The following is an 11,396-nucleotide window of genomic DNA, read 5'->3' on the forward strand; positions in this document are numbered from 1 at the left end:
ATGGAAGATTTTATACATGTTTGCACTTACTTTATAGCTGGAATCAACTAACAAACAAAAAAAAATATTTATAAATTACACTATATATTATTTCATATACACTTGATGCAAAAGGGCCTAAAAGTATTTAATTAATTTTGTTTTTAAGGCAACAGACCAATTTAGGAATTTAGTTGATAAAGGTACCCCAAGTGACATTAAAAAAAGATTGTGATCAGACAGATGTATACATACAACTTTATTTAAAGTATCAAATGTATGTACAACTTTATACAATAAAGTTGTGTGTTAAAGTTTAACAATAAAGTATTTGTTTAAATAAAGTGTTGTTAAAGTTTAACAATAAAGTATTTGCTTAAATAAAGTTGTATGTATACATACAACTTTATTTAAAGTATCAAATGTATGTATACAGCTTAATTTTTAGTGTGAAATGTATGTTTATAACTTAACAATTAAAAGAAGTCTTTAATGGGAAAAAATATTTGGTAAATATATTTTCTCATTAAAAACTGCAGTTCTGTTTTGTAAAGATGATGATTCAAAATTCCCTAAAATATCACTCAGAATCTCTTCTCAATAAGCTTTTCAATAATTTAATTCTGAAACAACCTATAAATTTACACACAAAATGAATAAATTCAGTTTCCTAAAAAAATAGAATTAAATGTTTGATCAAATTTAAAATCTTTTTATGCGTCAAAGAAATTTTGAAATTATGTATTAAAAAAATTTGTTTAATAAAAAATAATTTTTTTTAACGTTTTTTTCTTTAATTTTGCATAATTGCCAAGTAAATAGTTTATAGTTTAAGAAAAAAAATTAATTTTCTAGCTAATCAGTCATATATAACAAACAACCATATTATTTATCCTTTTAAAATATTTTATTTTTAAAAATTTACATAAAATCTTTTAGTTAATTTTAGCAGTTATTACTATGTATTTCTATGAATATCATGTCAAAACAGTTTTGATTAGTTGATAATTTTTATTAATGTTCAGTTCAAATAAACTTTATCAAAACCAGAATCTTGTTTTTCTAATTAGAACTAAATGAAATAATCATATACCACACAGTAATTTAAAAGGAATTCTAGAGGTAACAAGAATATAACACATACAATGAACACAGCTTTATTTACAATTTAAATAAGTATAAATAAAAACACACATTATAACACAGAATTCTTACTACAAGTATAGTTATATTAAAATGAACAAAAGGGTGTATATTACCAAAATAGTTTCTATAAGTTAATATATTGTCTTAATACTTTTAACCTTCCAAATCAGAATACCTCTCATTTGAAAGTTCCTGCAATCGCTGTAAACGAGATTCCCCTCCTGCAAAATGGTTTTCTATTTCTTCTAAAGTTCGACCTTTGGTTTCAGGAAGAAAGAAAGATGCAAAGAAACAAACACACAAACAAAATCCAGAGTATATCCAATATGCTCCAATGTTTCCAACAAGATCTTCAATCTGTAAAAATGTTTTCGTAACTATAAATGCGAAGAACCAAGAAAATGCAGTCCCAAGCCCACAAATTATGCCCCGACCTCTCACGGGTGACATTTCAGACATCATAAGCCAAGGAATAGGACCAAGGCCCAATGAAAAACCAGCAATGTATATTATTAAGCACACCAGTGGCATAAAGCTAAAGTTGGATTTGAATTTGTTGTCATGGGAACTTACAAGTAAATACACACTCATAGCACTTAGCGATATTGCAGTAACCATACCAGATAGGTATAGTGCCTTCTTTCTTCCAATGACATCCATGGAAAAAGTGGCAATTAGGGTGAAAATATACATAGCAACAGCAACCAACAAGTTTGAAAAAACCGGATTAATGAAGCTACCAGCTTGCTTGAAAATAGACACAGTATAATAAAGGATGGCATTCGAACCAGAAAACTGTTGAAAAATCATTAAAATGATCGACAAGAAAGCAGGTTTATAAAATGTTGGGTGAAGTATTTCATGAAGCGCAATAGAGGAAGATTCTATGTTTAAACTTTCGCTAACTAGCTGGTTTACAGACGAGGCACCAGTACTACCATACAAGAAATTTACAGCTTCTACAGCTTCAGACTGTTTATTTTGAAGTACAAGCCAACGTGGGGATTCTGGGATGAAGAGAACACATAACAGTGCCGAAACTCCAACAACAGCACCTGCAATGGCAAACCATTGCCATGGAAGAAAGACTCCAAGAATGGATGAAATTATAATGCCCTTACAGATGAATAATTGAAATCTTGAACCCAGGTTGCCTCTCATCTCTGCTGTAGATATTTCAATAACATACATGGGAGTTACAACACAAATTAATCCACAGCATATGCCAGTCATAAATCTGCCAATGTAAACAAACATTAGATTAGGTGCATAGGCAATAAACAGCCAGCCCAAGACAAGGATTAAAGATTGATAAAGCATGACTCCTTTTCTGCCGATTCTGTCAGACAAATAACCTAAATTTAAAGAAAAGGGAAAGTTTTTACAAAGGATGTGGAATATTGTAATGTATCAAAATTTATCGAGAATGGTAGAATACAAAAGTACAAAAAGACGCACTATGACAATATATATATATATAAAGCAAAAAATAATATATTGTTCAAAAACAAAAACATACAAAAGATTAAACAATTTAAAAAAGAAAAATGATATTAATTATCAGTTTATATTAGAAATGCTTTTATGTGATTAATTAAAGCAGATTTTCTTAACTTAGTATCAATCTCAAGTTCCTTGGCACAATCTCTAAATAACTTTATTGATTAAGTAAAAACATATTTTAAATTAGCAAACTACAGAGCTAGAAACTGGTAAACAAGGAAGCGGTGATATTAAATATAAGGCATGAAAAAATTGTTAATCCTTAAGAAAACTGATTTGCAAATTTTAGAATTTCATTTAAAAGATCTGTAACACAACACTTTGTTACAAGGGGCATACTCACACTGAAAATATTTTATTAATGTTATTTAAAATATCATTTATTTCTAAATTTTTTTTTTATCAAAAACTCACAATGAAGTTAACACAGAACTAAATTACTTGTGGGTCACAAATATTAGAAAAAATACCATGTTGGGGCTAAAATAAGTAATTCAAAGCTTTAATCATAACAATGAGGGTGCATTTACATTTTAAAGAAAAAAAAATTCATTTCTAGAACATGTATAATTTTTTTTTTTTTTTTGTAAGGAGGAGATTATCAAAATAAATTTATAAAATTACTTAATTATTTATCTATAAATTAATTTAATGTAAATAAATCAGGCGAAGCACAGTAAGAAGATTAATTACAATTAAAGTTTATGATTTTTCAGAAAAATAAGTTGTTATGAAACTAACTACTACATGTAATAATTGTGATTGGAACTTTTAAAGAATTTCTTTTAAGCACTTTTATATTTTCAATTTTTTTCCCCAATTCAATTGTACAAATTTAAAAATAATTACACTACACAGCAAGCAGACAAAACAGAATTACGTGATTATTTAATTAAAATACATAATTATTTATCTATATTTACTACAGGGCTCAAAAAACCGCCTGTCCTCGGCGGTCAAAAATTTTCCGCGGAAAACGGATTTCTCGAATCAGACGTCCGTTAATGTTTGTGATACACTTTCAATTTTTGTTATCTTACAAGAGTCTAGCGCCTCACTTTTAAAATGACCCTCTAATCTAGAAATCCCGTACAGCAGCATACTGCGCATGGTGGATTGATGTTTTTTCCGTCTAGGAATACTGCAGCAGTTGAAAGGGACTTTTCAGCAATGAACTTACAAAAAAACACATTACGTAAGCGTTAAACGCAATTATGAACATCCACCTACATGGAAAAACCCTTTCAGATTTCTGTGCAGAAACCTCGGTAAATCATAGGCTTGATTGTGGAACTGGCAAACGTCATATTTGATTCATTTAAAAAACGCAGTACCCTTGGATAAATTGACATTCCAGATAACTTGACTTTTGTCATTTAAATTATTTCATAAAAGAAATACTAGGTTTTACCATTAGTAACCTAATGTTTATTTTATTACTGTATAATGTAATCGTAGTAGCTACTAATTCATTGTGTAATTTATATAAATGTTTGTAATAAATAAGAAAAAATAATATTTTTATTTATTTAGATGCGACGGGTTAGTTTCAAAGGAGGACGGGTACATTGTTGGACAAGCCGTCCTCGGGGACGGGTAAAATATCTGAGTTTTTTCGAGCCCTGATTTAATATATAAAATTAAAGTAATAGTTGTGATTGGTATTTTAAATGAGTTTCTTTCATGTACCTTTTTAATTTTAGATTTCCCCCCCCCCAATTTATTTGCAAGTAATTACACTTCATGAAAAACCAACAGGACAAAAATTTTAACAAAACAAAATGGTTACAATCCAATACTCTTAGAAAAGCTGATCTACATCAAAGACTCATTTTTACAAAATATAGCAAAAAATAATTTCTGTTTTTTAATTTCATATATGAGACAGTTACAGGATCAAGAGAAAAGTTTTTTTTGGTTCGCTTTGTACCGACATATCTAAGATTGTGGATCTCTTTTCCCTCTCATTATAATTATTTTTTAAATTGAGTCTCTAACATTAGTTTTAAGGTGCTAATATTTTCTCATCATGCATGAGTAAAATGTAAATAAGAAAATACAGTCAAACCCCGTTATAATGAACTTAATTTCACTATAATGGGGGGTTGGCTCACTATAACTGGGACTTCACTATAACCGTTCCGAAAACAATTTTAACTAATAGTTCCAAACTCCTCCCCCTTTTATTACGCATCATTTGAATAACTGACCAATAAAATGAAATACAAAAATTACTGAAAAATAATACAACAAAAATGTGTTAACTTTTATTTTTTATTATGCTTCGTCTCGTGCACCCAAAATTTTTTTTTAATCTTTAGCCGGTCAGCTATCCTCAACATCAGATATAGAAACACCTCCCGACTCTCCAATATTTTTTCTTGAATTTATCTAATTCCGCTTTTTAAACCTGTCTAACCAGACATTCGAGCACATAAAAGTAGTATCACCAAATCGCTTAGCAAATTCATCGGCTTTGACTTGAAGCATTTGTCCAGATACAGGAAGTTTGCAGCTTCTTTGAATGCTGAACCAATTAAATAATGCAATTCAATAATGAAGCAAACCAGATAAATGCTTATTGCTACATTCCATACAATAAATGGTTTTAAAAATCTGTATATGTATTTATTTTGAAGTAGAAATTTCAAAATTATTACAAAAAAAATGAGGAAAATAAATCAGCCGAAGACAGAAAAAAGTTCATAACATCCAACTGCCTCTCTTTTTTCAGTTCACAATATCCACAAAAAAATAACATTATATGTGAGTAGCAAGGTACGGGGGCGCACAATTTGTTCACTATATCCGGGAGTTCACTATAAACTGTGTTCACTATAGCGGGGTTTGAATGTATAATCTATGGATAAAAAACAAAACCACTAAAGAAGTAAATATTTCTAAATAATTCTTTTATTTTTTTCCAAATCATTAAAAAAAAATTAAATATACCAGCAATTAATCCTCCTAAAATAGCTCCTAGAGGAAGAATGCTGCCAATCCATGAAACTTCCACATCGCTAGGATTCAATTTACCATTTTTCATATTTTCAGTGGCTGCAGAAGAATACGTGGAGGCAATTCCAACAGTGACAGCATTCATAAGAGCTGCTGATGCCACTAAAAATACTTTTCTGTTTTCCATTATGAGAATCTAAAATTAAAAAATTTACATTATGCATATACATTTACAAAAAATATATACGGTGGAACCCCAATTTTACATTTTCTTAAAAATAAAAAAAAAGACACAAAGCGGGATAAACTGAAATCGGGGAAAAAACAATTTAAGAATATTTCATAAAAATAGACAGTTATGAGATGTACTACTAGAAAAAATGTGCAATCTTTAGATGTTTTTTGCTTTTAGATACAGTGGCAAAAATATCCCTCTCGATACTTACAATGCAAATGTTTGTAAAATTGGGGCAAAAAAACAAAATTAAGAATATTAAATAGGGTAAAGCGGGTATATGTTTAGGCTTAGCTAAGCCTTGTAAGGATATTTCTTTCCTCTTCTGTGTTAGCTTTAGTAAGTATCTATATTTTATACTGAAGTAACAAAAAAATATTTTAATTGTCTGATTATAGCCCTACATTGTAACTTGAAAACAAAATTTTTTAAAGCGAAGAATGATAAGGGTAAATAACAATATAATATACACATTATACAATTAAAAATATTACCAAAATACAGGGATAGAACAGCAGCATAATCATTTTGGAGAAGAAAAAATGTGCTTATGAGTGATTTCAGATTTAACATTAAAAGCGTTTGTTATGATAGTTACTGAGAAAGACATTAAATTCCCATTAAAAATGACATTGTATGAAAACAGATCAAAAACTAGACGTCATAACTTTTAAACAGCAGTAGTCTTAGTTCGTCAAAAATATTATTTAAACCTGCAAAATCTTTTTTAAATATAAATACTGTAATATTAATGCTTATTAATGTTTTTCATATCTTTAAGGTTTTCTTATTCTTTTAGAAAGGTTTAGTAAAGTTTCTACTAACTCTTATGCTTGCTTGTAAAGACAATTGATTGGCACAAAAATTTTTTTTTTTTTTGCTTCTTCGGTTATATCTTAAATTTTTATCTACCATTTATTTATTTGTATTTAATTTATTTAAAAAATTGAATAATTCTTATTAATTTAAAAACTGTATGACTATAAAAGGAATTCAAAAACTAAATTTTCTGATTTGCTTTGTGTATGAACCACCCACCGCCCTCCCCTGTCAATTTCCATCATTTTTTTCTGGTGCTTATGTTTCTAGCAATTATGCTACTTTTGAGGGGCAATAAAAATGCATTCCTCCAATAATAAAGCTGTACAGTATTGATGCAGTTTTAATAGGTACCAAACATACTATTATAATACTTTGTACCTCTATTAATGGTTTTGTTACATATTAAGACAACAATTTTCATAATATTATTAGTTGTGTATTACTAAAATTAGGCATCATAAGGCAACAATAAATAGCATGGCAATAAATAGCATAGTACCTCCTAAACCAATTAGTACCATGTCTAGTAGTCATTCGTAACTATTAAACCATAATTAATTAAACATCATTCACATAAAAATGGTATGGCTATTTTTTATATTTCTCTTAAAATAATAAATAGTAGGTTTATCAATTATTTTTAGTACATATACGTAGCTAAATAGTACATGTACATAGACTTTTTGTGCATGTTGTCTGGCTACCAAATGGCTAATATTTCCACTTAAGTAATCATCATTGGCGTCAACAGGCGATTCTTTTTACGTTTCTAAAAATAAATTTATTCTATTTTACCATTATTTTGCTTTTCCATACCTAAATTCAATTTCTGTTGATTTTAACTTATTTAGTTTTATAGAAACACATTCTAAGAGCATAACTGTATACAAAATAAACATCTGGTTTAAGATAAATTACTATTCTATTGTGGTGAGATAGTCCGCCTGATATAATAGCTGAAAATTATTAAATATTAAAGAATGTTCAATAAAGAAGAATGTTCTTTTTTTACATCAAATAAGCTATCAAACACCACAATAGTATAATTAAGAATAATATAATCAAGATACATTTATTTAAGAGTATTTTTGTTTTTAAAATAATATACTGCATATGTTCAAGTATATAAAATGGACATATGTTTTTTAATGAAATATATACTAACTTTAAAACTAAACCCACTTTATACCAGAGTAGGATAAAGTACCTATATCAAAACATATTCTTTTGAATGCATTACTGTAAGAAAACAATCAAACAAAATTGATAAGTTATGCTTCACTTTTAATCTAAATGAATCCATTGTATACAAAATGCATCGAAATTTACGTTAAAGTAAAGTTAATGGTTTGATAACCTTCTTTAAAAACCTTTTTGAAAAAAGCTTGATTTCATACCCAGCTGACCCTACAAAATGGAGAATATAAAACCGGAGTTCTACTGAGTAATTTTAAAAAAGATAAATAATTTCCCTAGAGACACATAATTTTCTTCTAGATATCTAGATTAAATAAAATAGTTTTTCTTGTGCTTTTACAGCATTCAGCTTTAATTATTACTAACTTAAGAAACTTTAAAGAGAAGTTCAATCTTCTTTAAATAGAAATAAAAGAAACTATCACTACTGTTAAATAACAGTGTTTTCACTATAGCGAGAGAACGTGAGAATCTCGCATATTGTTTTCTTTTCTCGCATTAAAAAATGATTACCTCGAGAAATTCGTGCATTCTATAAGCCAATTTCAGAATTCACGAATTTCTCATTGCGCCATTTACAATAAAATCCATTTCACTTTTCTTTCTGGATCCTTCATTATTTTCAACATCTGCCTTATTATCTAACTTCCCTATTTACCAGTATTGTTCAGAACCTTTAAGAACAACAGAACACCATCCCTTGGAATCACGGAACCTCTTTCAGAACGCATTTCTCTGCAACTACATGCTTACCGTAGGTAAGGTTTCTTCATGTAAGACGTTCAAATTTTTTGAGCATTAATGTAAGATGGACAAATACCTTGTAAAGGCAATATCTTCTACTCCGAAATGGACGAATGAAAAGGAAACAAATATGGGAAGAAACAATCGAAACAAAACAAATACGCATTTGAGCAACCTAAAGAGAATAGCTGATGAAAAAGTAGATGTAGAACATTTTCCATATGATGAGCAGCAAAAACATTCAATGCTTTAAAAATTAGAAGATGTTAAAAATGTATTATAATTAAAGAAATGATTCTTTTTCCAAGTCTCTTTGTGTGTGTGTGTGTGTTTTTTTTAAAAATTTTTAGAAATCTCACTTAACTTTTTGAAATCTCACCCTGTTTTTGAGAAAGAGTGAGAATTTCTCACCCATTTTTTTCTGTGATGAAAACATTAAGTAACAGCATGAAAATCATCATTTTTCAACAGAGTTATCATATTTATAAGAGCCAATTCTAATTAGCATAATTTCTAACAAGAACACTATTAAATTAACTGATACTAGTTACGTAGAATTGAACCAACCTCATTCAAGTTACAGAAAAACTAAATATCTATAGAAATAGGAATTTCAACCAGAAAAATTTTTCTTTTCCGAACATTCCAATAAGTTTATTTTGTCAGATAGTTTGCTTTTATACCCGTCTGATATATATATCATATATAAAATTTTACAGTAGATCTTGAAATAGCTAATAGTTATATAATGGAGAAAAATATATGCTTAATTTATAATTTTATGAATGACCTTGGATTAAAACTATGAAACATTTAAGCAATATTTCTACAAAACATGTAAAGCAGATTAAATCAAACAAAATGTTCACAAACAGGTAATAAGCTTAATTAATTAATAAGTACAAAGTATAACAATAAAGCTCTTTAAATTAAAACTAAATTTAAAAATAATGCTATTATTAAAATTTTTCAACAGTTTTAGGAATGTGAAAATAAGGAAGTGCAGATCGAAAATGTGAATATTTTTTGCTCGAAGCTATACCCGGAATTTTAAGGTTCAGAAAAAGAAAACTAAAGAAAAACGAAGCTAAAATAAATTATTAAAAATAAACAGACAAAGCAACACTACATACTTACAATTATCTAAATTAGAATAATTGGTTCTTATGAGTGTTTTAATTCCTTAATCAGTAGACTTATTTTCTAAATTGTTATTCATAAAACATCAAATATACCAATTATTCCTATTTTTTAATCAGATGGGCATAGCTTAGGGGCTAAATTGTATCATTGTCTTGTATTTTAAGAACGAACTTTTTTTTGTCTACACAAAAAATTTATGACATTTTTAGGAATAATATAGTGCAAGTGTCATAATACTAGTTACTTTTAAAATGGAGTAATGACTTGAAGATCATTATAAGACGTGACCAAAGGGACTTTTCAACTCTAAAGAAGAAACAATTTTTTTACCTAAAAATGCTTAACCAAGTAAATATATTCAAGATTGTAATAAGGATGTAAAACTGTTTCATAAGTTGGTTGCAGGAGGAACCAATATTTATAGAGCAAAACTACTTTATAAATTAAGAGAAATAACTAAATATTTATGGAGTAAAACTACTTTAAAAATATTATCAAATATTTTTAAAGTAAATATGTTTCGAGAATTTAATGAGACAAAAGCTTTCATGTACATGCATATAAACTTACTTATGAAAGGCAATATTAGTGAGACAGTGAAATGTTTATTTAACGAAACATCTAGAAATACGAAATGCAGTTTAGAAGAGGAAACTTAAAAATTTAAATGTAAAATTGCATGTATTGAACAACAAAAATATCTTTTGAATATCGATTAAAACAAATAATACACAATCCAATACTTCATTACAACAATAATGTCATGAATGCAAAAACCATAAAGTACATCACAGCTTCGTTTATTTATTTTTTTTAATACGAGATGTCAAGGTCAAGAGCGTCAGAATGAGAAATGAGAACAAAAGAAACAACTACACTCATGTGATTGACATTTTTAAGCTTGAAGCTTACAGAATCCTCATCAATAAGTGAAATGTTACTCTCTTATGCGCCAAGTGCTGGATTGTGGGTCTCTATCTTTTAAGGAATTGGTAACTAATTTTAAACCATAGTTTCTACTACAGAATGGCAACAAGGAGATGATAACGTCGGATCAATGGGCTTTTCGCACTGTGATTGGCTGTTGACTATCACTCATGGTTGCAAGAATTTGGGAAGTTATCGCGTTTATTGTGAATTAAAATAATAATTTCAATAATTTTGTGCACGCCAGTCTATGTTCTCGCGTAATCTCGTACTTGGTGTGATGAAACAATTGGTTCATTGATGGATTGTGTTTACATTTATTTCGTAAACAGACACTGGAAAAGAGGAGATTTGTGTTTAAAAAAGAAATTAGGCGAAAATGTTTTCGAATTTTTAGATATTTATAAATGTAACAATAAAAATGAATGTTTTCTTTGCTATGTTTATTATTTGTTTTTAAATAAAATTATGTCATTTTGATATTAAGAGTATGTTAACGGGTGCTCTTAAATACTTTTAAATTAGGTATTCTCTTTTAAAAGCTTAGCTGCAATATTTATATAATTTTCTTACGTTCTGTTGTAAGGAAAAGAAGATTCGGATCTAAATTAAAAGAATAATTATGCCATGTAATGTCTAATCATCCTATGCATATTTCCTAACATTTGTACTTAATTATTAAGCATTGTAATTGTAACATAAAAAATAATTCTGCAGTAAAGTTCAAATTGATGTTTAAGTG

The 11,396-nt window shown here is 28.2% G+C and overlaps 1 protein-coding gene across 2 annotated transcripts; it reads right to left on the minus strand.

The window, feature by feature from the left end:
• Nucleotides 1-1,120: 1,120 nt before the first annotated feature.
• Nucleotides 1,121-10,696, minus strand: LOC107447780 (facilitated trehalose transporter Tret1). Of its 2 annotated transcripts, none has more exons than XM_016062794.4 (3): nucleotides 10,298-10,696; nucleotides 5,581-5,782; nucleotides 1,121-2,480 (listed from the first exon to the last, which is right to left on the minus strand). In XM_016062794.4, exons 2-3 carry the CDS (start codon nucleotides 5,771-5,773, stop codon nucleotides 1,279-1,281), a joined length of 1,395 nt encoding a protein of 464 aa, XP_015918280.1. In that variant the 5' UTR covers nucleotides 5,774-5,782; nucleotides 10,298-10,696; the 3' UTR covers nucleotides 1,121-1,278. The 2 variants fall into 2 exon arrangements, with proteins under 2 accessions (XP_015918280.1, XP_071038753.1); XM_071182652.2 differs by having other exon boundaries at nucleotides 10,471-10,586.
• Between the last annotated feature and the right edge of the window lie 700 nt (nucleotides 10,697-11,396).

Source organism: Parasteatoda tepidariorum, chromosome 4 (genome assembly GCF_982258835.1).
Source record: "Parasteatoda tepidariorum strain Cologne lab strain chromosome 4, Ptep-v5.0, whole genome shotgun sequence".
Classification (NCBI taxonomy): Eukaryota; Metazoa; Arthropoda; class Arachnida; order Araneae; family Theridiidae; genus Parasteatoda; species Parasteatoda tepidariorum.